This window comes from Rasamsonia byssochlamydoides (assembly GCF_041956645.1).
Source record: "Rasamsonia byssochlamydoides strain NRRL 3658 unplaced genomic scaffold VTN77scaffold_86, whole genome shotgun sequence".
NCBI classification, from domain to species: Eukaryota; Fungi; Ascomycota; class Eurotiomycetes; order Eurotiales; family Trichocomaceae; genus Rasamsonia; species Rasamsonia byssochlamydoides.
The window spans coordinates 87,022-114,717 of NW_027192469.1; the positions used below are offsets into that span (position 1 = coordinate 87,022).

Consider the following 27,696-nt stretch of genomic DNA (forward strand, 5'->3'; position numbering starts at 1 on the left):
ATGTCTCCCTCACTGCTCCTCTCAAATCCCTACCTTGTCACACTATCCGCATGGCTCGTCTATCTCATCGGCCGCGCCATCTACCGCCTCTACTTCCACCCGCTGGCCAAGTTCCCTGGGCCCAAGATCGCCGCTGTCACAAGCTTGTATGAGTGCTATCATGATCTCATCCGCCGCGGCATGTTTGTATGGAAGGTGCAGGAGATGCACGAGCGATACGGTAAGCAATCCCAGTTGAAGTCTTTCGTTCAACTTGCTCTGACGATGATATACAGGACCCATCGTCCGAATCAACCCGCACGAGCTACACATCCGAGACGCTGACTTCTACGACGAGCTCTACCCAGCGGGGTCCAAGAAGCGCGACAAATACAAGCACTGGGTCGTGCTGGCCGGCACGCCGACGGCGTCGTTCGCCACGGTGTCACACAATCACCACCGCCTGAGACGAGCCGCGTTGAATCCCTTCTTCTCGAAGAAGGCTGTGGCCAAGATGGAGCCGCTGATCCGCGACAAGGTCGAGCGGCTGTGTGCGCGATTCGCCGACGCAGTCGACTCGCAGGCCGTGATCCGGCTGGATGCGGCGTACATGGCGCTGACGATGGATATCATCACGCATTACGCCTTTGGCGAGAGCTACAACTACATCGGGGACGAGGACTTTCGGCTGAGTTGGAAGGAGGCCGTCATCGGGGCGCTGGAGAACGGGATCCTGCTGCGACGTTTCCCCTGGGCACTGCCCATCCTCAAGGCTATCCCACTGCCGGTGCTGCAGCGCGTGAATCCTAACGCGGCGAAACTGGTGGAGTGGGCCAACATCGTCCAGAACAAGATCGATGTGTTGCTGCGGGAGAATGCAAAGGGCGTCAAGGCTGAAGGGACCATCTTCCAAACGATGCTGGACAGCAACTTACCGCCAGAGGAGAAATCAGCAGCGCGGTTATTGGATGAGGGACAGTCAGTGGTGGGTGCAGGGAGCGAGACAACAGGGGGGACATTGACAACGATTACGTTTTATCTGCTGCGCGAGAAGAGGATCCTGAGCAAACTGCGCGAGGAGTTGCGGTCGTTGCCATCTGACCGAGAACTGCTGCTGCCATACCTGGAACAGCTGCCGTATTTGGTATGTCGCCTTCACGAGAATTGAGATGAAAGCTAATATATGTCTCAGACGGCTGTCATCAACGAAGGCCTGCGTCTGAATGTTGGCGTCATGAGCCGGCTGCCCCGGATCGCGCATGAGCCCATCCACTACCGCGAGTGGGAGATTCCACCTGGCGTGAGTTATGACACTCATTATCTAGATCTCTGCTAACCTGTCACAGACTCCCGTCAGCGAAACAATCTACTTCGTCCACCATGACCCGATCATATTCCCAGACCCGGAGGAGTTCCGACCAGAGCGGTGGATTGAAGCGCAAGAGAATGGCGTCCGACTGGATCAGTATCTGGTGTGCTTTTCCAAGGGGAGCCGATCCTGTCCGGGAATCAAGTACGCCGTCGTCCTTATATATCTCCTCATAATATGTATCTATGTTCGTTCATACTGATAATTGTCCAGCCTGGCCTACGCCGAGTTGTACCTCACGCTGGCGACCGTCCTGACGCGGTTCGAGCTGGAGTTGTTCAAGACGACGGTGGAGGATGTCAAGCCCGAACGGGACTTTTTTGTGCCGGCGCCCAAGCTGGATTCGAAGGGGGTCCGGGCAAGGGTGACTACAGTGATCGAATAAGCGCTCTTTTATGTCTGTCATCAATCACAATTACAGCCACGATATCCAAGAACATATATGCAGCTTATATTTCCCCGACTTCGCACAACAGATACCCCATTACCCTAATCTACAACTATGCATATCCAACCAGGGATTTTTTCATGAGTTCTATTGACATTGTTACTAATGATTGGTTGGAAAGATAATTTGTGTATTTCTCTGTTTATCTTTCTCGTTCTGCTTTTCGTCTTTCTTTCTCTCTCTCTCTTTTCCTTTTTTTCTTTTTTTTTTTCCTTTTTTGCTAGTTTATCACATCGTTATTGGCCATTTATTCTCCTACGAATGACAAATCCTCGTTGCTAGTAAGCGCACAGATCTGCGCACAGCTGACACTCACTGTAACTTCATCCCATCCCATGGGGCCTCCAAACGGAGCACTAAATGCTACTACCGAACGATGGAGCTGACATGAACGACATCCAACTACTCTGCACTGCCCACCTAAAATAAGGAGGCGATGCCACATGTCCTGTCCTGTCTGGATGTTCCATTTTCCTGGAGCATTCTCCCGTTCATCCATTTACTCGGTTTAACAGGTATATGCATAGTGAGCTGAGAGTCTGAATTCAAGAGTCAAAAGAAGTACTGACATGTCTGGAAGCAGTGGCATTATGATGCGGGGTATAACATGATGCTAAGATAACATGAATGGATTAAATCGAAAGTGCTGTTGAGCTTCGTTGAACAAGGCACACGATTATCGGGCCATGTCTACCTACGTAATGGCTACTGTAGTCTGTACCTAGAACCGACACTCCTACTAAGTGCCTTGAAGAATCGAATCCAGATCTCTTGTCACACCGATCTCGAGGACAAGCCAGCCCTGGGATTCGATGCGGGAATAGTAAACGATGCTTTACAGGGGCAGCTAGCCTTCAGCCACACTCTAATTAAGAACAAGATTAATATTATTGATTCTCAATCAGCGGTGAATGGTCTGATAACTGGCCGGCGATACGAGTGCGATGCTCATGCTCAGCTTATACTTATCCGGCATTGGTCCGACCTCATGGACATCATGATAAGAAAACAAATAACAACGTTATCACTCATCCGACGGTTAGTTCTATATAAGTTTGCTAACACACGGGCCTAACCTGCTCTCAACGGAGATTGATAATATCAATTGATCGATGGATAGATTGCATATAAAATGATGTGACGTTCATGCATATTTGCATGTCAAGAACGAGAACAGCAGAGCAGCAGCAGGAGCTCGTAGAGGCGCTTCTGTCATTCACTTCATCACATAAATACGGTTGAAGAAAGGCGAACAGTGAAAATGATTTATCTTGACTAAGGAATAACATTCCTATTAAAAAAAAAAAAGCGAAACTATTCCGGTCTAATCGACTGGATAAGAAATACTACAGGTGTGAAAATGCTTGTTCTACGTCTATGTCTCTGTGCAAATGTGAACATACGCCGTCCATCCCACATGTCAAACAAGTAGGAAAGAAAGACTCCGTGCAGATAGAAAACTCATCACTTGGTGAAGTATATATATTTCCTGACAATATTATAATCTACTAATTTACACAGATCTCTAGTATATACAGGCGTCAGACAAGTCGGCTACTGCTGCACCCTACACAGCCGACCATTCTGATCCGGCAGGCCATCCGCACTCTGCACCTCCCAGTCCTCGCTACCCACCGCCGTCGGCGCATACAACAACCCCGTCGGGTCATACTGCTGCTTCAGCGCATACAGCCGGTCGTAGTTCGACCCGTAGAAGGCCTGCTGCCAGTTCGGCTCCAGCGGATCAGCCTCCGACATGTACGCGCCTGATTCAGGGCAGGTCGCGCGCCACGGCCCCAGCACGTCGTACGTGAAATAGTTCATCTCCGACAGGATCTCCTCGTTGGTCGCCCCCGCAGCCCACGTCGTCGAGCTGATGGCGTGCATCAGCATCTGCCGGAAGGCCGGGTTGGCGGCGTTGGGCGCTGCGTCGGCCGGCGCGTCGGCCTTCATCTGGAAGGCCAGGATCGGGTAACCCGCCTCGAGGGTCTGCTGGTGCACGGCAAATGTCTGGTTCAGCAAGGTCTCGTTGACGAAGTTGGCGCGGGGGAAGATACGCGAGCCGGTCATCATGTCGACGGCGCCAACGGTCTCCAACGGGAAACCGGCGTCCCAGGCATCGTAGAAGTTGTCGAAGAAGGTCGTGGTGGGCGTGTACAACACACCCAGACTGTCCATCGTGTCGAACCACGGCTGCAGCAGCGAGGTGAACTGATCGAGCGTGTGGTTGACGGCGAAGAACGGGTTCATCAGGAAGGAGTACGAGTTGTTGCCGGTGGGCAGGATCCAGAAGTAGGCGTACGTCCCTGCGTTGGTGAAGTCGACGAAGTGGTCGTAGTAGGCGCGAACGGCCGCCCAGAAGCTGTCGACAGACGGGCTGGTGGCCGTCGAGAAGGAAAAGGTCGACAGGGTGACAGGGATCTGGGGATAGACGCGCGAGATGATGGATGTGACGATGCCAAAGGTTGCTGCCATCAGTCAGTAAGCACGATATAAATACTCGGCATTCCACTTACAGCCTCCTCCGCCCCGCAGCGCCCAGAAGAGATCCGGGTTAGTCTCGTTGGTGACCGTCGTGAACGTTCCGTCTGGAAGAACGACCTCCATGGCGAGGACTTGGTCGGCTGCCAGACCATAGACACTGGATAGGGGAGAGTGTCCACCGCCGAGCACGTAGCCTCCAGCCACACCAACGGTCTGTCGAGTTAGTACTATATAAAGATATACGATATTATTGCAGTCAAAACGGAGACATACCCTTCCTTCACCCCCCACGACACTCACGCCATACTGCTGGGCCGCCGCGTAGATCTCCTGCGCCTGCACGCCAGCCCCCATCTTGACGGCGGGACCATTATACGAAGGACTGCGGTAGTCGGGAATGTAGTCGATCTCCTTGAGATGGTGCGTCCAGATGCTGAGGGCCCCTGCGCCAGATGACTTGCCGATGAAGTCGTGGCCGGTGTTCTTGACGACCAGGCGGATGCCGGTGTTACGGGCAAAGTTGACGGCCAGCTGGATCTGGGCGACGTTGCTGACGTTGACGGCGTAGCTGGGATAGCCGCCCAGCGTGCAGTTGCTAGAGACGGCGATATCAGACGGCAGGCAGGTCCGGCCTTCGTATAGAGGCCACATGATGGAGGTGGGATCAGCGGCACTGGCAGATCAGTCAGCAGTGTCTATTAAGTGAGGGAGATTGTCTTACTGGAAGTTGGAATTGGTCCATTCCGACGAGATATTGCTGCATTCGGCGCTGTTGTAGTCTCCCCAGGCATTGTTACTGTAGCAAGGCGACGCCGACGGCACGGTCTTGATCAGCGCACCGCCCAGCAGCAGGTCGAAGATGTCCCAGATGAAGTCGGAGGGCCAGAAAGAGTCGCCCGGAAAGACCTTGCAGCCGCCGGTAGAACGAGTGGACACAGTGGCATTGGTGCTGTTGCCAAAGGCGAAGAGGGCGGCGGTGGTCTGGTTCAGCGTCGTGGTCAGATTGTTGACCACCGTCTGCGTCAACTGGACCTGCTCGTTAGGAAACAGCAGTGCTCCGGCGGGCGACGAAGCTGAGACTGTCTGGGCAGCCGGCGCAAGGGATGTAGGAGTAGCATTGGCTGAGGAAGACTGCGCCTGGACGAGAGTCGTCGCCAGCAGCAAGACGCTGCCCAGGCGGACAAGAGAGGGCATGGCAGGTAGGAGAAAGCTTGAGAGGAAAGATGAGAACAGCAACGAAACGAGCGTTGATATCGACAAGCGAATGACTTCAAGGCCAGCGCAACTGGCGAAGTTGGTTGCTGGTGCTTGTTAAAAGAAAAGAAAAAAATAATAAATAAAAAAAAATCCTTTAGAGACGCGACAGGGAGGAGGCCATCCTGGATCGCTATTATTATCCTTATTATTTCGACAAAGCTGTGCTAGAGAGTGGTTAATCGTAGCGATAGTCCGATAGTACGTACGATAGGGAGAATGTGGCGTGGCTGGAATGCTTGATTCCCAAACCAACCGGTTCCACTTGATAATAATGTCTCCATGGGCCTGTCAAACGCGTGGCTGCAGCCGAGTCGGAACGGTGCAGTCGAGCCCTAAGACGGTTGCCAGCTATGGTCTGGCAGACTACGGAGAACTATCGACTATTGAAAGAAGCAGAATGCCATACTCTTTCTTGCTATGCCCCCGATCGGACGCGGGGACCAGATGCACCTTGCTGTGAAGGGAAGGTGAGAATTAATTTGGTTATTCGAGGGCTTTAATTTATTCCTTGCTGTGTCGTGTCCTATAGTACACTGACTAACTACGGAGGACATTACTGTATGTCTCCAATTCATTGTCTTCTTAGAATTCATGCCACGCTACTCCGTACAGAATTCATATCGATAGCGATATCGTACCATGCCGATCAATCGATCAATCCATCGCGCTGTCGATCCCATCCTTTCTCAACAAAGAACTGCCGCTTATGGCGGGGAGATCTATCCAGACGGTGTCTTCTCATCGATCCACCCTATCTACTCCGTAGTCCATATACCGCGTGGCAACGATCTGACCCGGACAAGATCTGTCATAATAATACGGAGTATAATAATTCCCGGCATTATTACTCTGCCTAGAGTCTAGACAGACGGCGAGAGGGTCAATGCTTAAATATTTATTGAATCCATTGATCTGGCCGGGGTGGCATGCCGGATCGGGCAGGTAGTTCTCTTGTCTTTGCTTTGTCTTTAAGAAAGACAGGATCCAAGTTAGTAGTCTCCTAGTGAACGCGTGGTTTGCCGTTTGCGATGCTTCGGGATCTGCCTCTCTCCACCAGCGTTTTATCTCATTGGTTTTCTGTTCTCCACGGTCCAACAGTCGAATCCAAGGCTAGATCTGGACTGGACTAGAAAAGCTATTTTTTACTTTGACGGAGAAAACCTGCTTCATATATTCTTTTCCATTAAGGTTCGGCTATCTATACTTAATGCATCTAAAACACCTGTTCCTGGCGTATTATTTCCAATGCCGGCGCCATCTAACATGCCTAGGTACGGAGTACGGAGTATACGGAGTACTGACCGGTATTTGCCTGCGCACAATCCGGAGATTCCTAGGATTCCAGCCTAACCAGGAAACCCAGGGATTGAATCGGTTTCTGCCCACGTGCATGACTATCGATGCCCGGGCCCACGGGATCCATTCAACGAGATGGATCGATCGATCGTTCCGTACCCCAGTAAGCAGCACACGGAAGCACGCAGGGAACAGCTTGGTGGTCAAGCCAGATACCGAGACAGATGCTTGCAAGCTTTAACATTGCCGTTTTCCTTTGCCGGCTTTTTGCCACTGAGTTACTTATCTAATAGTTACCCCACCATGGCACCAACGGCGGTAGCTTCGGATTGAGTTTCGCTCAGCTGGTCAGAGAATAATACGGATGTATTCCTCCGATGAGGATGCTGTCTCATCAGACGGAACACTGGACTAACGAGTGGCTACGGACATGATAGCTGTATATTAAGGCTTTCTGCAGCGGCTGAGACAGAGACAGTGGACTGTCTGTGGAAGAAACCTAGAAAGTTGGCATGGCCGAACTATACTGCTGAACGGTGCCTGGACCAGACCAAAGTGGTACATACGATGCAACCGTGGCTGGGGATGGAGCGTGTACATAGTTACTTACCTAGCTAGATACGTAAGGTAGGTACTCTGTAGGTTAGAACTGAGGAGGGAGTAATATTAGTAATAATCCCTAGATATGTAGTTAGGTATTTTTTTTTCTCGTCCGGCAAACTTTATCTGCGTCAAATGTCAGTTCGTGGTTTCGATAGCCGAGAATATTCATACTTAGTATAGTACCTAGAATACTAAGAATATAATGATAAATAATGATAAATAAGCGCCGGTGAAATATTTCCGCGCCTCGTCCTGTCTCATCTATAAATCCTTAATTATTCCTATTAATCTCGAATATATCCATACTCTGTATTCATTACTGTCTAGTATAGTGTCTGTCCTTTATCTGCACGACTGCAGGCAGTCTATCTACATGTCTGTCTGCCCACTATTAGAATTTAGTAGGTATGTTTTTGCTTGACTGAGAACGCAATTCCACCTTCTCCTTTCGACAAAGTGCCAGCCACCCTTCTTAGTAATCGCCTGCTGGCCGCATTCGGAATCGACTGCCAGCAAACTTCCGGCTCTCAGATTGTAAAGACGCCACACGATGGAGAGAGTTTCGGTGGCGGTTTACAGTGACACAACACGGTTAGATTTAAAATAGAATTCGAACTCGACTGTGTACGCAGCGATCAATTGCAAGTCTGTGCGTTGGTTGACACCTAGCTAGTCATGGCGCGTATCGTACCGGATAAATTCCGATTGAGTCCGTGCTGAGCATGACTATTATTGTAGTTGTTACCTACCTAGGTAGGTATGTATGTAAATAATACTGCGGGTAGGTATAGAGCGTGATCGATTCTCCTTCTTGGCACAGAGAAGCATGCGTTGACATTTGCTCGCATGCAGGTTATGCAACGAACTAACGATACTCCCCGAGATGAAAAAAAAAAGCCGAAGGAGGTTCCACATCTGCAGGGGTATCCTGTCAGGCATTTACGCTATGAACACTTCTTGCTTGGAATCGATTTAAAACCAAACGAGAAGGTGAAGACATAGATATACTCCGTATGAACCAGGGGGGGAAAAGAAAAGAGATAATGACGCAAATATAATAGAATGCCTTTATTATTGACTTACCTCGCTAAGAATTGCTGCTGCTGTGAGACATCTCCTCTGCTCCTCCGGATCGAGTGGAGAAGATCCAGAGCCCTGGCTCACCGGAACCGTGGGAAGAGATGGATATCTCCACTACGATTGCCTTCTGCACGCACACACACCAAAAAAAGTATTTGGTTCTAGAATAGATACTGGAAAACATCAGCTCCAGGAGATCTTGAAAACCAGTTCAGCTCCCTCTTTTCTTTTTCTTCTCTTCAAGCGAGTCAAACACGTGCACGCTCTGTGGAGTAACTCACCTATCATTACGGAGTAAGATCGAAGTTAATAGTAGTAATAAGACGAATCATAAGAAGTATCTAGTCGGTTGCTGCGTGCTCAGGCAGTAGTATCTCCTGTACAATGGTACTACTGGACTATATGCTCAGTGGCGTCTGTGCCAAACTTAAAAGAACACACAAGACATGAAGACAGAGGAGTCAATCCACACAGCTTCTGACGTCCCTGCAGTAGGGCCAAGTTTAAGGATCCGGAAACGGAGGCAGACTGCCTGACTGGATAGGATAGTGGTGAACCTGGTAACCTTCGTGGTAACCTTCCGGGAGGGGTCAATCTAGATCAAATCCATATCCAATCCAAATCAAATTCCACGGGGTAGAAGAACGGACAATTCCCGAGTCTATTACTCGTGCTGCATTTTGTATAATATTATTCATCCATATTCTCTGTGTAGGGAGGAAAGACAGTTTTTCTGTCTTCTTCCTGGCCACCTGCCGGAGGATTCCTCCTCTTACTGCCCTACCCAGGACGACCACAGGCAGATTTCAGAATGTGATGGACGTCTCGATGGATGACAGCTACCAAAAAGTCGCCCTCGGCATCATCGTTGCCTTTCCCGTGCTGGGAGGCATCGCGGTGTCACTGCGATTCTGGGGTCGCAGGATCTCCAACTCGTCGATCGAAATCGGTTAGTAAATTCCTCGTCCAGGAATGGATCGACAAGTCTATCTCTATCTTCTATCGATAACTGGATCGCTCGCTAACTTTTATCAACTAGAGGACTGGCTGATTCTCGCTGCTTATGTATGTCATCTTCATTCAATCCAATTCAATCTAGATCGTCACTGACTGCTCGCTAGATTCTTGCCCTTGGTGAGACGGTCACCTCCTGGTACTGTACGTATAGTTCACAGCGTATCCATCAACGCATCTAACGACGCAGATATTAAAACCAACTACGTCGGCATCCACATCTGGGAAGTTCCCAAGGACTACGATGTTAAAAAGGGGCAGATTGTGAGTGCACCGTTATCTCTCCTCTTTATTTCGACCAACTCCTTAGAGACTGCCAGGGTATGCTGACTGCTGCAGTGGAACTACGCCAACCAGCTCCTCTACAACCCCATCCTGTCGCTGGTCAAGATCTCCGTCCTGATCTTCCTGCTCCGCCTCGACTCGCGCTCGCGCCTGGTCCACCACCTCATCTGGGGCACGCTGTGGTTCACGGCGCTGCTCTGCATCGCCATCCTGTTGGCCGACCTGTTCCAGTGCCACCCTGTGGCCTTCGTCTACGACAAGACCATCCCTGGCGGGACGTGCATCAACCAGGGGGCGTTTTATGTCTCGACAGCAGTGATGACCATCTTCACCGACCTGCTGGTCCTGTCTATTCCGATTCTCATCACGTACTCCCTGCAGATGCCGATTCGGCGGAAGATTGCTGTTGTCTGCATTTTGTCGCTGGGCGGAGTGTAAGTTGTCCATCTACATACACACTCCTATACTCTCTTGACTGGTGTCACTGATAATATCTCATCCAGCGCAACTGGCGTCGGATGCTGGCGTCTCGCCCAGCTCGTGGAGGCCTTCTTCCCCAGCAGCCCCAACCCCGACCCGACGTATAACATCGGCTTCGCCTCGTCCGCCGTCGAAGTCAACACCGCCGTGATCGCCGCATGCGGACCATCCATGAAGGCCATCGCCAACCGCTTCCTTCCCAGACTGCTCGGCACGTCGAAGAGAGGCGGCACATCCGGATACGGCAAATCCGGCACTGGCAACCGCTACCATCGGTCCAGCGTGCTGGGCTACTCGCGCAACGTGGCGTCGAACCCGGGGCCGGATGACGTCTATGAGCTGGGGCAGCAGTATCGCAGCCAGTTGCACCACCACCAGGTTGTCGACGTTTCAGGACCAGGGAAGGGTCGCCCGCGGGCGAAGACTGACAGTCCTAGTCTCAGCGACGAGGATGGCCTCACGACGAGCATTGGTATCGTCAAGACGACGGACGTGTCGGTGCGGGAGGAGAATGTGGGGGATAATAAGACGGCCAGTATCGATAGTTTGGTTTGAGTGGACAGGGAACAAATTGAAAGTTCGAAGACGAAAAAGAAAAAAAAAATCACCGTGTAGAAAAACCTGCCTTTTTTTTTGTCTGTTTTCTCGTTGCCTGGGTCTCGCAAGGGAGGGTCTCTGATGGTTGTGGGAACTGACTACGGCCTTATGTACTGTACATATATACCTACACGTATACATATGCAACAGGTATGACGCGGATAGTGTTGTATGACAATTTCCTTATCATCATCGTCATCGTCATTATCATATTCATCTTGTTTTCTGCTGATACATTATCTCGGGGCACCTACTCGATATACGCTGTGGTCTGTTCTTGAATAGATATTCTACCATTCTTCCGTCCTTCAATGCCCTATATCCCCTCCCGTTGTGTATATTGTATGACTCTCATCGGTATATAGCTAGTATTTTGTCTTATTGTCATGATTTGGATAGACTTTACATTATCTCTTCGGTAATCTGCCAAACGGAGAGAATGAGCGAGGATCCTCCTTTACTACACTAGTATGGAAGAACTTGCAAGTGTCAGTATAATTCCTGCAATGACTGCAAATAGGAAGCTGATGTGACCAAAAAAAATTAAACTCAACTAAGCTCAACCGCATTATGGCATCCTCCCTAGCTACAAGCGGAGCTTGAACTAGACTGAAACGTAACGGTACAGTACCTAATCAGTTCTTTTATTGACATTCTACTTCCCTGGCAATCCTAACAGTAACTAACTGTTATACCCGTGAATATCAAAAGCGATATATCGACCGCCATTTTTACCTGGGCCTGCTGTTCAAGTAGTATGTCGGTTTCTACTAACTTATATGAACTCATAGAGTGAGTGATCCAGAGGTCTTGCAGAAAAATAGAAAGGGGGAAAAGGCAAGAACGAAAGAAAGAGAAGAAAGGGAAAGGGGAAAAAAGAAGAGAGAAGAAGAAGAAGAAGTCTCTAAAGTATTAACTCCTACAGGAGAAGGTCATGGAACTTTTGTTTACACATTCTGCGGATCAATCAGTATGCGAAAGGGAGCTTTACAGTCCACCTGAAAATCTATCTATCTGAACTCAAGCCCGATATCTATCAATGCAGATACTATCTGGGGAATAAGCTTAGATATAGATCATCTGCCTCAGAAAGCCTTTTTTTTCCCATTTTATTCTCTTCTTTTCTTTCTATACTCTGGGATCCTATACTCACTCTACTCTATGTCTGTTGACTGACTTACAGTCTCTTCAGCACAGCAAACCCCAGAAATAGCCACTATATTTGAGACGAGTGGCTGCTACCTGGCCCTTCACTATTTATCGAAGGATGCGGTATCCATCTGCCGGAAATCTGACTTTTCTTTTGTTTTGTCCTTTTTTATTTCCCTTTCTTCTTCTTTTGCTTCCATGTCCAATTAATAGAAAGCCCTTTTGAAGATAGTCCTATATATATCAAACCTAGACGTATACTAACCGTTTGTTCTTATCTTAGCTTTAGTAAGGTGGCCCTTTATGGAAAGGAATTGATCTAACTAGCAGGAATAAACTTAAGATTTCTGCCAAAAAAAAAATGGAGGCGCAGTATTAATAAGGAAGAGAAGATCTCTACTCCCGACATTAATTAATTACTGTATGTACATACGAAGTCCTCATTAATTTGGCACTAAACGCAAGACGAATGGTCAAATGAAACTCTGACCCTCCTCAACTATATATAATCGCTCAAATCATATCCCTAACGTGGGTATAGTCCAGTACATCCTTTGGAGCTTCTCTACACCCAATTAATTATCAGCTCTTCTCAAGGGCCATATTAAAACGTCTCACTCATCATGGTGCAGTGTATGTAGTTAGTCTTCCTGTCAGGCTGCTGATCATCAGTGACATGGCACAACGCCTCTTGTTTTGTTTTCCTGAGCATAAAAATAAAAGCATTTATTTATGCACCAAGGTTCGCATGCTTCATTGCTTCACGATTACTGCTACACTCAGTTGGGTAACTAAATCCATGACTTCTAGAAGAAGGCTTTTACAGATACGTTGAAGGTTGGACAGGATGCTAGGAACGAGTAGGCATTGTATATCAGCGAGGGCCGTACCAATTTAATTTTAGGGAGAAAAGATGAATCACGTGAATATATCCTAGGAAAAATCATTCTTCCCACCGAAAAAGGATCGATAGATCTAACAACTTGGAATCTACCTAGATATATACAAGGGTGTGATGTTGTCATTCAAGATAGTCCTTCTATTGCATACCTGTACCCGCCAGTGCATTCAGTTATCTCATCTCATCTTATCTGACAAGACAAGAGTAAACGACCAGATGTGGAGTTTGTTTTGCCGATCATCCACGCTAATACATAATAATCCATTAGATACTAGGAGGTACGTAGGTAAGGACTGGGAAAGATGGCCAATAAACACACCCCACTGGGACCCTTCAAGCTTTTCAGGAGAGATGAGATACTGCACATGCATAAGTCCATGATCAATCATTCTGGTACTCTGCTGTATGAAGCACGTATCATCTTATTTTCGCCAATGAATGGACTTGAAACCACAACAATTCCCTTCCAACATGAAGGGTTGAAACCAGAAAATCAATCCCATCACTGCAAACTACCTACCTACACAAAGCCTCCACAGTCACCAAACCATCTAATCTAAGATTAGATTGCCTACGCAATCAGCACGGTAGATGGCGTCAGCAGGGAAGTGCCAAGACCCCCGTACACGCGGCAGGGATGGATGCCAAGACAGTACATTCTCGGAAAGATGCGCAACAGCCCTAACTTGGACGTCTACAGAGAGAAAGGTCCATTCAGATGGGACACTGGCCTGAGGTATGGAGACTGCGGGCATGCGCATGCTAATGATGGAGTTGAGCTGAGCCTCGAATGCGAAAACTTGTGATGACCAGTGGGAGACGTCCTAGCTGTGTGGTGTTGAATGCGCCTTGTTTCTCTACCTACAATGCTAAGTCATCTTAGTCTGTCCTTGTCGAGATATTATTGAATTATATTTTCTTTTCTTTCTCTTTTCATAGCGATACATGCATAATACTACACTGTCTTGTGTTTTGAACATTCTTGAAATTTCTTTCTTTTCTTTTCTTTGCTCTCATTTCTTCAGGAGACATATCTAAATCATGCCGTCATTCCTTTCCTCTTTCCTTCTTCTGTGCACACCTCTATTACTCAGTACATCCATAGCAGCAATCGAGCCGGTCTCGAGCAATAGCGATGGCGATGACCTCATGTCCTTCGTAACAGTCAGTCAACCCAACACTTACAACCACCCAGAAGATCCATACCTATCTTACCTGTGCATGTGCTAAATCAATCATGAATAAAAACTGCAGCGCCCCGAACTCAAACCGCCAAAGTTCAATGTCAAAGTCTACGACAAAGACCAGGTCAGCCCCGGCTACTGGTTTGTTGCTCCCTACGCGGTGATTGAGCCGGAGGCGCCGTCGAAGAAGTGGTCGCCTTGTCAGGTTGGGCCGCATATTTATGATGGTGATGGAGTATTTTCTTCCCCTGTCTAATTCTCTTTTCTTCTTCTTCTTCTTCTTCTTTTTTTCACCTTTCTTTTTTTCTATTCTCCTTTATTACTTTCTCGATTTTTGTTTTCCTGCTCTAAATTTCGTATAGATGCTGATCTGGTCCGGCGCATGCCTCTTCCCTAACCGCAACATCTTCGACTTCAAAGTGACAGACGTCATCGACGGTCAGCAATCGCATTCACATCTCTCCTTCATCCTCCAGCACGCCTACAACAACGACCAGACAGAAGAACAAAGCAAAGGCGCGGGTCTGATCCTCAACGGGCACTACGAGCACGAAGCCGTCGTTCCGGTCACGAACGACCTGGACGCGTTCAACATGCATGAGTTCAACGTGCTTGACGGTGGGAAGACCGCGCTGGCATGCACGTATAGGACAGAAGTCGTCGATTTTGCGGCTCTGGGACTGCAGGGTCAATCTGGTCGAGTGGTTGTGGGCGGGTTCGAGGAGATCGATGTCGCTACTGGAAAGGTTCTTTTCGAGTGGAAGTCCTCCGATCATGTACCGCTGTCGGAGAGTGATTTTTCTGTGCCGGAGTCACCGGCGCAGGTTGGGTCTGGTTGGGATTATATGTGAGTTGTTAGTCATGAAACCCTGACCACCTTGCACTGATATATGATGACTAGCCACGTCAACTCAGTCGACAAAAACGCCGACGGAGACTACCTGCTCTCAGCGCGATTCACAAACACGATCTACCTCATCTCCGGGAAAGACGGACACATCATCTGGCGGCTGGGAGGGAAGCGATCGGACTTTGTCCAGGACTTTACCTTCTATCGGCAACACCACGCCCGGTTCATCGAGTCCAACAGCACGCATACAATCATCTCGTTTTTGAATAATGCCTCCGACGAAGGAAGCCAGCGAGAGGACGTCTCTGCGGCGCTTTATGTCGTCTTGGATACTGCAGCACGGCCCATGACGGCAAGAGTCCTCCGACGTTATGAGCGTCCAGACGGCGGTCTGACAAGGCTTCGCGGGGATGTCCAGACATTACCCAACGGAAACGTCTTTGTCGGATGGAGCCAGCAAGGCTACCACAGCGAGTTTACGCCCAATGGTTCCTGCGTGATGGAGGCGCGTTTCGCCTCCGATCGGTTTTCGACTTATCGGGCGTATAAGTTCGACTTTGTCGGGAGACCCTCGGAGCCGCCGGTCCTTAAGGCCGCAGCATATGGCTCGACGGCGTCTGATCTGACGACTATTATATACGTGAGCTGGAATGGCGCGACGGAGGTGGCTGCGTGGAATTTCTACGCGAGGGCGGATTCTACCGGGCCGTCTGTCAAGATCGGAACGGCGGCGAAGTCAGGCTTCGAGACGATGTTCGTCGCTGATGGATATATGGATTGGGTGTCTGCAGACGCTATTGATGCAGAGGGTAATATCCTGGGCACGTCAGAGGTAGTCCGGACGAGCGTGCCAGAGGAGTGGTTTGCGTCACAGCTTCCAGTCCCCGATTATCCGATGGCCTATGAGGCCGTCGACTCTGAGAGTGCCGACTCCGACAAAAGTATAGACTGGACGAGTGATGTTCTGGCACCCATTGGCGCATTTACTCTTTTGGTCCTCTTCACAGGTATCCTTGTTGGAACTGGCGCGTCTTTGTTCAGGGTGATCCAGGAGTTTCGAACCCAGACCTATACTGAGGTCCCAGACGATGACCGGTTTGTGGAATCAACTGAAATGGCCTAGTTGCGTTTCCTTGAGAGAAAAAAAAATAAAAATAAAACAAAAATAAAAAAATTAAAGGAAAGAAAAGCAAAACAAAAAAAAAAGGAAGAGAAGGAGGAGGACACTCTTTCGAGCTACCGCAGACTGGGTCCTATCCTCTTCAATGGGCAATATCTTTTTAATTCCGGATAATTCCTCGTTGTATGTATATAATATCGTATGGTTTCTTTAGCTTTCCTTTAGCTGTATTGTAGGGCGTCGAGACACTGATGCACAGAAAATGCTCCTAGTCTATCACCCATATCAGGCCTTAGACTCTTTACCTCCATCAATGTCTGTGTGTTGATTTCAATCATCTGACCTCAATAAAATCCGATGCACAATGCCGTGTCTGATATATATATCATCCAAATTGATATTAATGTTGATACCGCTCCTTGACCTCCTTCGGCAGCTCCTCCAGCCACGCCCTTTGGCCCTCATCATCATTGCCATCCGGCATGACGCGCCCAAACTCCGCCATCTTGGCAATATCACAGAGATAGACCCAGAAATGCGACTGATCGACGCCGCACGCCTCGCTGGCCATCTCGACGATGCGCCGCACCATGGTCCTCTTCTGCTCGTCGGTGCGTCCCGCGCGGATGTCGCCGCGGATCCAGACCTGGTCGGCCGAGACGGGCACCTCGTTGATGAAGTAGTTGTTCTTGTTCTTGCCCGGTATCTCGTTGAAGATGACCTGCACGATGAAGCGCGGGGTGCGGACTTCCTCGGAGTGGACGGTCGTGAGGACGTTGGCGAGGGCTTTTTTGGCCTCGGCGGAGAAGCTCCCGGCGGCGACGGTGCAGACGTAGGTTGGCATGGCGAGTGGTAGATAGAAATTATTGTCTCCGAGACCGTTGATAATGCACTGATCTTTGCGGTCCTCAGGGTGTATACCAGCACATTGGGTTTATTTATGCGTCAGGGTTACGACACAGCTGATGACAAATTATGTACCCCGCATCTGAATTACTACCACAAGGCTTATTAAAAATCGAAATTAGCTTTGTTAGACTTCTTAGCAAGTATTTATTATTGATTAGTGATGGATCAGGACAGAATTGGAAAGAATGAGGGGAAAGGAGCGATAGTCACGTAAGCATCCTGACTCAGCAATCCGATCCAGTTCTCTGTATGAGATAGCCCACGAGGGAAATTATCAATTCAACATGCTGAGAATGCCATCAAGAGACTGTCGGGGATCGAGTTTTCTTGAAAACCAGACATTTGACAAGGCAACATTACCGACGTCCAGCGGAGATATTAATTGCATATATGTATGTATGTACATTGTATATGGATGTACTACTTCCTGTGTGACAATGCTGGCATTACACACACGGTGAGTTAAAAGGAACTTAAACATAATACTAAGAAAAAAAAAAGGATATCGAAGGATATGAATCACGCGATTACTGAACCTAATTCATACGTCTGCAACAACGATCGTATCTGCTCCAACAGATCCATGCTATCAACCAACCACCCTGAACACAGCTGCAACAGCGGACAGCTTCAGAGGTAGTAGAAAAAGTCCGGATGGTCGTCACCAACCTCCGCCACACCCAGCACCCTCATCCGCTGCGCCGCTTCAGTGTGCTGGTTCCGCGCCTTCTGAAGATTCCTCCGGTGTAGATACAACTGAAAGAGCAGAGTAGTAATGATGCCCACGACCATCGCTCCCAGAGCAAAGCCGTTGCCTCGGTAGTAATGCGGCGGATCGCTGTAGACCTCGACGCCGATGATGGAAAAGCACTGTCCAAACATGTTCAACGCGGCCAGACAGCCTGCTCTGTGCGTTTGCATGTGAGAGGCAGATCGAACAGCGACAAGAACGGTCTAGACTCACCGTTTCGTGTAACCGATCAGATTGCCGTTTATCCACGCCTGCGTGATGACGACACAGGGAAACGTCCCGATGCCGATGAGGAACGTGGCCGCGAAGGAAAGCCGTCTGGAGCTGTGGCTCACGAGGAGGAGAAGGTACCCTAGGGCAGCAATCGCAAAGACTGTGACGAGAAAGATGCCTCGTTTCTTGCAGTAATCGGAAAGGAAGCCAAAGATAAGCAGAGCCACGCCGGCGCAGATAAAGACCGGAATCGTCAGGGTTTGCGTCTGCAGAGTCGAGCATCCGAATGACTTGATCACGACGGGCAGGAAGCTGCTAAAGGCTGCTAGACTGACGTTGATGCAGCAGTAGATGACCACTTGAAAGAAAATGAGGTCAGCAAAATTCCCGACATGACAGCAACATGTTTACTTACCACTAAAGTACACCTTTGGATCCTTCGCCAGCACGATCAGATGCTTCCAGTTGACGGCTGCATTCTCGACATTGTACGCCTTCGCCGTGCGCTGTTTGGCAATTTCTTTCTCTCTCGCGGTAAAACCCCATTTGACTCTCTCTGGGACTGGAGGCAGCGAGAATAGGACCACAAAGCCGTATAATGCGGAGATGACCCCTAATAAATCAAGATCAGCCTGCTGAATATGACGACATTGCGGTTGCATTCGATTCCTCATTGCAGCTAACCTTCAATCAAGAAAATCCACCGCCACGCCGCAAGACCCCGAACACCATTCAGATTGTGCTCAATAGCATACGAAATCACCCCGTTGAAACTACCTGCCACAGCAGCCATCGAGAAGAATACCGCTCCCCGGAACGCGAGTTCATCGCGCTTGTACCACAGCGAGAGGTACAGCGGCGCAGCGTTGACGAAGGCCTCTGCAGTGCCGACCAGAACGCGGAGGCCGACGACGGTGGCGTATGATTTTGCGAGGGAGATCCTGTCCAAAAAAAAGAATATCATCCCACATAGTTAGCAAGAACCTCATATATTAAAAAGAACAAAACAGTGGAAGAAAAAACTTGGACTCCGCCTACATCGCGGTAAAAGCACCCCAGCCCATCAGCGCCAGGGCCAGCTGCCTCGGAGGAGTGATTTTGCGCATAAAAATAGCAGCTGGCAGCATGAAGAGGATGTAGCCAACGTAGAATAAGGCAACGCAGTGGGAGAGCATTTGCGGCGTGAGGCCCAAGTCGGTCGTCATGCCGGCGACGGCGGCATTGCTGATATCTCCGCGATCCTACTTCTCTCTCAGCACTGGATCCTTTATTCATAACTGAGGCAGGGATATAGGATCCTCACCAAGGACGCAAGAAAATACACTACCGCCAGAAGTGGGAGAATAATCAAGTCTATCTTCAGCAGAAACCGACGCTCCTCTTTCCTTTCTTCGCTTGTCTTTGGCCTTTTTTCGTGATGGGCAAGGCCATTATTGGGTTTGTTGGTGACATTCGTATTAATATTTTCCACCGTCAAGGTCTTCTCCACCTCCGTCTCTGCTGGTACTGAGTTCGACATCTTCTCCTCTTTCATACTCTGGGATTGTATGGCGGTCATTTCGTGTGATGGAGGGTTCCGTGTGTGGTACCTATTTTTTTTTTCTGTTTACAAAAACAAAAAGAAGAAAGCTGACTTATTACCCTTTCAGACATGAAAGAAATATGCCTAGATATCTTCTCAAATATAAATATTTGTATCAAAATCCAGCTGCAGAAGGGGGAAGGAGTTCAGAGGATAAGTTGTATAGCCAACCCTAGCTAGTCCAATTATTAGATATGTCTGACCTCCATAAATATGTAAATCCATTCACGACTATTTGACCGCTCGCGAGTCATTTGTTGACCATCCTCTTCACGAAATGCGTTTGCATGTGCTGTTCCACCTGCGATTTTGGCAATCCTTGCGAAGTCGCAACAGGCCGCGATCCGACTTCTTTACTGGCTCTTGAAGACCATTGCCCCAGTGTCAGCGACGAGAAGAAAATGCAGAGACGGGATTAGCTAAACTCATGCTGTTTTGGTTGTCGTTGCCTGGATTCTACTGGTACGGATGAGCGCGTTGGAACCTATGACGGATAACAACTATAGTATGCAACCAGTCTCCCTAGGTACCGAAGTTACTCCCCATTCCTAACCATATGGAACGATACGATGGGATGTGGCGTACGGAGCATGTGAATGGGTCGCAATGGTACTCCATGCCAAGAGGAAACGTCCTCGCATGTGTCAGGCACCGAAGGACGCACTGCGAATCATCCAGATCGTGTCGTACCGATGACAGTTACACAAATAGTACAGAAAGGGTGCATAGATTGATAGATTCCATGCCCAGACAGGACTGAACTGCTCGACAGGGGATGATAATGAATTAGAAGTTCCCAAGCCATGAGTTTTCTGGCCTGGGGTCATGTTGTATAGTACGTATCAAGAGTTTAATATGCAGAACCCGCCTTTCGTTTGCTCTGCTGTTCTCAGTTTAAATACCTAAGGTATGTACATGCGACTACACTTAATAACGACGAGCTCTGCATTATTTCCATTTAATGCCCTAACGTATATATATGTGTGTATATATATTCAGGATATAAATATGAGAGGAAAATAGCGAATTATCATCTTGTTAGCAAACAGGAAAAGAACGACTCAACTCCGATCCGAATCGCATGCAATATGCATATATCATAAGAATTTCTGTAAATGGAAAGAGAATTGACGCTTCGCTTTACTTCAGGGGGTATTTCCAATCAATCAGATATGACAATATCAACTAACCTGATCTCAGTACGGGAAATTACACGTCATCTGGTATTTGATCTTTTCAGGAGTCCGATTCCACTTGCTATAAAGAGCTCTCCCACCTCTTTAGCAAAGTCCAGGTCAAGAGAACAACTCCACAGCAGAGCTGTCCACCTTTCTCGCTTCTTCAAGGACTTCCTTGAATAACTTCTCTTCGAACTCTCTTCCATCTGGGCCCTGGAGAAACGGAGACGATCTGGTGTGGTCAGTTGTCTATCTTTCAAGTCATAACAAATGAAAAAGAAAACCAACAAAGAAGGCAAAAAAAAAAGAAAAAAAAAAACAATCACACACAGTGCCATTTCATACACAACGGAAGGAAACTAACTCTGCTAAATGGCAAGACTCCAGAAACTTGCCATGCGTCTCCTCTTCCGCCACTGCAACAGCATGGACCATCGTTCTCGCACCGACCGACACCCGGCGCGCAAATATCCGCCGTATGAACCACATGATACAGCGGACATACCACGGCAGATGGTCATTGATTTTGGTGTCGACGAAGCCCGGACAGAGACAGTTGACGATGACTGGGCTGTCCTTATTCTTATCCAGGGGCAACCGCCTCGCCAGCTCGGCGACAAACGCGTTGATCAGGAGCTTCGTGTCGCTGTACCGGTGGTACTGGACATAGTTGGCCCGGTTGTCGAAATGCTGGATGATGGACTCGTCGCGGTGAATCGGGATCTTTGCCAGCGTGTGGTCCCGATGAAAGTAGCTGGACACCAGGCTGAGACGCGTGGGAGAGCCGTCCTTTGCGGCGGTGCGCTGCAGCAGTGGCAGCAGTTCCAGGGCGAGGACTGCATGAGACAAAAAGTTGACCTGCAGGATCTGCTCATGACCGGTCGCGCTGGTCACGTAGTCATACTGAGTCAGCCCGGCATTGAGCAGGAGGACGTGTAGCTCGGGCAGGTTGCGCTTGATCTGGTTGGCAAATGCGATGACGCTGTCATAGCTGTCGAGGTCGAGATGCATGACCTTGATCTCGGCGTCGGGATTGACCGGTTGGATCTGCGCCGCAGCAACCTCTCCCCTGCCGATGGACCGGACGGCGAGGATGACCCGCGACGCCTTGAGCTGGAGGAACTGACGGGCGGCCTCGAGGCCGAGCCCGGAAGAGGCACCGGTGATGATGATGGTTTTACCTGCGACAGTGGTCGAAGGGGGGAGGGGAGGGACTGATTCTTGGAAGAAGAGGCCCATGATGTATCAAGTCAGAAATATCCATATATACTGAATCAATCGAATAGAATCAAGTAGAAAATATTAACCCCCTCCGTTTCTCAACAGGATGTAGCCTATGTAATGAATCTACATTCCAGGTCTTCATTTATCCATCAATCAACCAACTAGGCATTAACTGGATTGTCCCGGTGATCGTTTGCGCTGATCTCTTAGCCGCTAGCACTCCAATCCAATCAGATGTAATTACAGGAGAACCAAGACGTTGGTCGTCTGGCTGTAATGCAAATGTCGGTCGGGAGTGGACGACAAATAAAAAAAGCCCCGAATTAGCAACCAGTGAATAACCAATAAAGAGAGGATATAGAAGGAGAATGTAGTGTTGGTATGTGGCAGTGTCAATAAATGCGATAGTTCTAGAATAGTCTTTTTAAAATATCATATCAAAAGAAAACCAAAAGTGAAAAGGGATAGATAGGTTGGTTAGTTATCGTCGAGACAGTATTTTTTTTTCTTCTTGTTTATGCCTATGATCCTACGCGAGTGCATTTTTGGAGCTGTTGTTCTGTCACCGGCGATAACCTTAATCGTGACAGAACCTTAATTTGGTGATACCCAAGATTCTTTGTTCAACGCTTTGTTGATAAAACTATCTGTTCCATTCCTGATTTATTTGATCTTGCTTTCGTCCTAAAATAGCTGTATCGATAGGTCTGTGGGAGGTTAGGTAGAAATCAGACGTTAAGTTGGTTTGATAACTAATACCTAATCAGACTACATATCTAACCCAACTATAGGTATTTTTGACAGCAAGAATAGACCCCATACATGTACCATAAGACCTTCGTTTTTGCTAGGAATATGTAGATCTGGGCTTGACTAGCGTGTATGGTTCATGGCAATTGGTATTCGCAAACGGTCTAACTAAGCGTAGGTATCCTAATGGAATATATATCTTGTCATTGAAGTCCTATCTTGGCCCCGCAAAATTGGGACCCAAACTAAGCATATCCTGTGGTGTTAAGTTGAAATTTGGTGTTTCGATCAAATCAACTGCCACCTCCCAAACACTCGCCAATCTGGGTTTTGAATTGGGACTGCCGATCGTGGTATACGTAGAAATTACCAAAGCACAGATTTCACAGGCGCTGGTTGCTAATCCCCAGCAGGGTTTATTGAAAAGAAAAAAAAAGATACGGTGGAAGTCAGCCACCATTGGATGGAGTATATACAGTCCCGATAGGAAGCGTTTTGAATTGCTGCATATACAAACACAGTCGTGGAGATTTTAGGCTTTACATGCCTAAATGATTGGCATGTTCCTGCCACAGCTCTCGCGTCATAATGTCATTCTATTTGGTTTTTGCGGCGCTGCAACGAGCCGGTTGTGTCTAACCATGTTCTGGGTTGGAGCATATGTAAAGAAGTCGAAGACATGTTTGATCGATCTGAGTTCCCTGCTCCACGAGAGAGCGTGAGCACCAGGTGTGTTTGGAAGGCATTTCCGATCATTGCTGCCTATGTAATTTCCCATTGTGTTGGGCTATTTCCACCTAGTTGTACATAATCTGAAAGCACTATGTTCATGAGGACACAATCTAAATTTAAAGTCATACGGTTTCCATGGTGCTCCCATGGCCTGAGGTTTGATTCTGCGCTTTAACCCCACATGTGACAGAGAGGCTGCATTAGTGACCCGATTCTGCCACCAGTGGACAACTGGCAATACCCACCTCTGCATTACCTTCAACATCTCCAAGGCGTTGCTGTCTTGATGTAGAGAAATAGAATTAGCCTGGCCTCACTGTAACTCCAATATTGCGCTTCCCTGTTTGTATTGAGCAGCAATCTGTGCTGGATGTGAAGGCCAGTTTCTGAGGTATTAACTTCAAATAATTTCGCCATTATTGTATGCGCGATAACAAAGTGGTCATAGTTCTACCTACCATCTCCTTTGAAATGTGAGTAATCTTGGTTATGGGATTATGTAGCATACTCTTTAACAACTTCAAGTCAGTATCAATCCTTGCTTGGCCTCCAAAACAAAAGCAGCAGTCCCAAGCCATAATGGATGATAGACACCTAGGCTCAGATGACCAAGCTGCAATCGAAGAAGGCATTGTGGGTTAGTGGTGAGCAGCAATTGTCTTCTTCCCGCTGATATCTCTCTCACGAGAATGGAAATAGTCTCAAGCTTGAAAAGCCTCGCGAAGACGCAAGTCATACTCTTCCTTATCTTTGACCTTTTCATGAATGACTTTGGTCGCGTTGACGGTCCAGTAAGACATGGCGATCTGGAAGAATGCAGCGTTGTCGATGTGTTCCTTCGCGAATCTGGGCTGAATGTAATCGTAGAAAATTCGGAAAAGCCCCGTGGGGCTATCAAGGGCGAGTGAATACCAAAACGTCCCCATCTCCCATCCACGTTTCAAGATCGGGGAGAGCAGTTGTTTTCTGGCGCCAGTATCCTTCTCCTTCTCCTCTGCCAAGGCCACCATAAATTCGTTGTGAATCTTCTTACATACTCTCTCCCCGATGATAGTCCGAATCCGTACAGGCGTGGAATGGGCACAGTTGGACAATTTTCCTGAAGCCACGCGTATGTCCCAGCCTCGCAGCGGAGTTTCTCATCCGCATTGCCTGGGCGAAAGTCTTCACCGACCCGATACGGCAGCGGGAATCGCATCATAACCCGTTTTCCATGATGCTTTCCCCATCTGTCCTGATCACTGCAAACCGTGATCGGGATACAGAGATTAAAGCTGCCATGCAGCCAGTCCTCCGCTTCGGCGATGCGGCATGTAGCTGTCGATCCTAAGCCGAGATGGTGCAGCGTCACTGCTCCAATCAAGCTGCGATTCCAGTGCAAATGGCTGAAAAAACTTCACCCTTCGGTCCCAGTAGCCCAGCGCGTGAAGGACATTAGCCTCACTGTTTCGCGCGGCGGAATAATTGATTTGTCCACGTAGCAGTTGACGGGACTTGGGCATGGCGATTGCTGAGTCATCGAGCTTGTCATCGCTCCATAGTCCCCTAGGCGACGCTGTGAACCGTCATTGAATACGTGAAGTCGAAGAGAAAGATCCGATAAGATGCTGACACGCAGCGGAGTATTGTTGTATTATTACTCCGTATCTTGAACAGGATCCCCGGGGTTGGTCAGGTGATGTCTTGGCTGGGGTAACCGCCATTAAGCGTGGGGACGCTAAATTTCATTAATCTATAGTCTATAGATAGAACAATCGAAATATTCCATGGGCTTCAGCTCTGAATTCTGGAATCAAGATTCCCCATTAGGCAGTCAGTTAGGTAGCAGGTGTCAAAGAAGCCCTATTTTAAATTTTCTAAAGAAGCCAGCCTTATGTCACGGGACCATCCTACGTGTGGAAGTAGCGGTCCTGTCTCAGGCAAATCAAATATAATCTTCAGGTATTATCTCTGAGGTGTTAGTAAGAGATAATGTGACTTCTAGTATTGGTTGGAGGTTAGCGGTAATATCGATATTTATATATTTACATCTCTACTTATTGCCTATTAGGCACAAAACCTCGACAATAAGCCCGGAAGGACACAACTGATATACCCTTCCTTAATTAAGATCCTAATGATGATACCAACAGGATCCTGAAGGCCGGTATTGAGCAAGACTTTTTTTTTTGCTCTAGGTTAATTAACCCTGTTAATGTGATCACTGTACTCCGTAAATTTCCTGAAATTTGTCACCGCGAACACATGATATATCTGAATTCGGTCTTCTGACGACTATTTCGGTAGACAACAAATTCATCATAGGAAGAAAAGAAGAATAAGACTTGTGCTGGCAGAAAGTAAGGAATGATCATTTTGTGGTCAATCTTGAATGCAGATGCGCGATGGACATGCTCGGGGATTAACTCGCTCTCGACAACTCGACGGGGCTGTTTATGCTTTTCTATAATACATTCAGTCGAAGTTTGCAAAGGTAAATTACCACATCAACAATTTTTCATTAATTAAAATCGAACTGTCTGAGTAACTAGACAGTCAACGCGACCAAATTCCTTCATGCACAGGTCATCAAAGATAAGGAATCCTCTTCGCGAGGCTTTTCACAATCGAGGCATCCCAGCTGCTCTACTTAGGTTACGCCTATGAGAGACCTTTGCGAGAAGAAGATAATCAGTAGGAGAATAATCGGTTCCATCGCATTTGTGCTTGCTGCTCACCACCGCCACTATAACTTGCTCCTGAATTTTGGTGTTCACTTGTCAAGTGAGTTGTTTTGCCGCTTGTGCAAGTGACTGCAGTGCTTTCCACAGCCTCTTCTCTTGGGCAGCTCTGCCGGAGGAAGAGAGCAGGCAGATAGTTTTGGTATCCACCCTTATACCCAGAGTGGCCTCTTCAATTGTAGCTTGATAATATGACTTGGAGCGTCTGTAGTCCATTATAAATCGGGAGCGTTGCTCGTGTTGTGAAGGCCGACGATCGATATTGGCTTGAAGTTGTTAGACCGTGCTGAATAATTGCAGACCCAGAAGGCTCACCTTTGAAGCACATAGAAGGGTAAATTCAGTATAAGACAGGAGCAAGGTTGCTATCAGAAGTGAAGGTGGAGAAACTCGCTTTTAAATATATACCACATAATGTCGTACACAGAAGGCAAAGACCGGAAAAGTATATTGGACCTATCGTGAGGCGAGTGAGACAGGCCAATTCTATTTATTTAAGTCAAGATAAGATGTCCCGGCCACGACGCCTTGCAGCTGTCGAAGCATCGCAGAGGCAGTGGAGTATTGCCAGTTGTCAACCGGTTGTACGTAGAATGAGAGGGTCTCTCTGCCACACTTAAGCTTAGATGTGGGAGCTATGAGGCTTCATGACTGTATAAGTTGAGAGCTTTCGGATTACGTCCAGTACACATAGAGGAAACAAGGCAATAGGAGATACATAGGCAGGTAGCAACAATCAGCAATGGTTTGCAAGCAGTGCCATATGGCATGCTACTCTCTCTCACAGAGCGGAGGACTCTGATGGATCAATCATGAACGAGTCTTTGAACTTCTCAGATACGTCCCGCACCCAGTTACCTATCAGAAGCGTGGTTTGATGCAATTGGCTAGCCACAGCAGGGCCAAAAGAATTCGAATAGAATGCCGTTTTTATACGCGATGACTGAGGCAGAAACCTGCCAAAGATTAAGGCGAAAAAAGGCTAGGACGGCAACTCTCTTGGAGGACTTTTGTGGAATCTGTACTTTGACGATTTCTATATATACTACGGAGGCGTTTCCAATTCCAAAAAAAAAAAAAAGAATTGAGTATGGGGATAAAAAAAATATCCATGGATCAAATTCTAACTTGTACACCTAGGTGAATGACACACGGAGATGAAGGAAGACAGACAAACGGGTCAGGCAGATCACTCTGGTGAGCAGTGGATTTGATCTCAACATCGAATTTTTATCTCTTGATAAGTGTAAGTTGCTAAATAAAGTAAGGATTGACTTGTTCCTTACTGTTTGTCCTTAATGCAATTTTCTCCACTAGCTTCTCCCTGGCAGACTGTAATAGTGTACATCTGTCAATTAATAGTGCGAATGGCGGCATAATCTTTACATTTAAATTAATAGATGGAGGGATGCCGTAATGTCCTCATGACAGTACCGGTTCAGCATTCTCAAATAGATTTAACTAACAGTCCAAGCGTCAACCTTGAACATGTGCAGCGTCCTTTCATACGTATCATAAACGGATGGAAGGCATCTGCCAAC

General features: G+C 48.0%; 6 protein-coding genes across 6 annotated transcripts; 3 read left to right on the forward strand and 3 right to left on the reverse strand.

Annotated features, from left to right (window-relative positions):
* On the forward strand, positions 1-1,733 carry VTN77DRAFT_9309 (uncharacterized protein; the record flags this gene model as incomplete). The annotated part of the gene is made up of 5 exons (XM_069425903.1): positions 1-220; positions 276-1,123; positions 1,172-1,279; positions 1,326-1,492; positions 1,562-1,733. The coding sequence occupies 5 exons, from the start codon at positions 1-3 to the stop codon at positions 1,731-1,733; spliced, it is 1,515 nt and encodes a 504-aa protein (XP_069273990.1).
* A 1,617-nt stretch (positions 1,734-3,350) lies between these two features.
* Positions 3,351-5,474, reverse strand: VTN77DRAFT_9310 (uncharacterized protein; the record flags this gene model as incomplete). The annotated part of the gene is made up of 4 exons (XM_069425905.1): positions 3,351-4,264; positions 4,313-4,493; positions 4,554-4,953; positions 5,002-5,474. 4 exons carry the CDS (start codon positions 5,472-5,474, stop codon positions 3,351-3,353), a joined length of 1,968 nt encoding a protein of 655 aa, XP_069273991.1.
* A 3,870-nt stretch (positions 5,475-9,344) lies between these two features.
* VTN77DRAFT_9311 (uncharacterized protein) lies at positions 9,345-10,850 on the forward strand (the record flags this gene model as incomplete). The annotated part of the gene is made up of 6 exons (XM_069425906.1): positions 9,345-9,465; positions 9,556-9,581; positions 9,638-9,674; positions 9,721-9,794; positions 9,870-10,249; positions 10,319-10,850. 6 exons carry the CDS (start codon positions 9,345-9,347, stop codon positions 10,848-10,850), a joined length of 1,170 nt encoding a protein of 389 aa, XP_069273992.1.
* A 3,241-nt stretch (positions 10,851-14,091) lies between these two features.
* VTN77DRAFT_9312 (uncharacterized protein) lies at positions 14,092-16,099 on the forward strand (the record flags this gene model as incomplete). The annotated part of the gene is made up of 4 exons (XM_069425907.1): positions 14,092-14,106; positions 14,197-14,361; positions 14,489-14,973; positions 15,028-16,099. 4 exons carry the CDS (start codon positions 14,092-14,094, stop codon positions 16,097-16,099), a joined length of 1,737 nt encoding a protein of 578 aa, XP_069273993.1.
* A 1,536-nt stretch (positions 16,100-17,635) lies between these two features.
* Positions 17,636-19,488, reverse strand: VTN77DRAFT_9313 (uncharacterized protein; the record flags this gene model as incomplete). Its single annotated transcript, XM_069425908.1, has 6 exons — positions 17,636-17,912; positions 17,970-18,327; positions 18,385-18,582; positions 18,654-18,910; positions 19,008-19,210; positions 19,273-19,488. 6 exons carry the CDS (start codon positions 19,486-19,488, stop codon positions 17,636-17,638), a joined length of 1,509 nt encoding a protein of 502 aa, XP_069273994.1.
* A 1,358-nt stretch (positions 19,489-20,846) lies between these two features.
* Positions 20,847-21,968, reverse strand: VTN77DRAFT_9314 (uncharacterized protein; the record flags this gene model as incomplete). Its single annotated transcript, XM_069425909.1, has 2 exons — positions 20,847-20,961; positions 21,094-21,968. The coding sequence occupies 2 exons, from the start codon at positions 21,966-21,968 to the stop codon at positions 20,847-20,849; spliced, it is 990 nt and encodes a 329-aa protein (XP_069273995.1).
* Between the last annotated feature and the right edge of the window lie 5,728 nt (positions 21,969-27,696).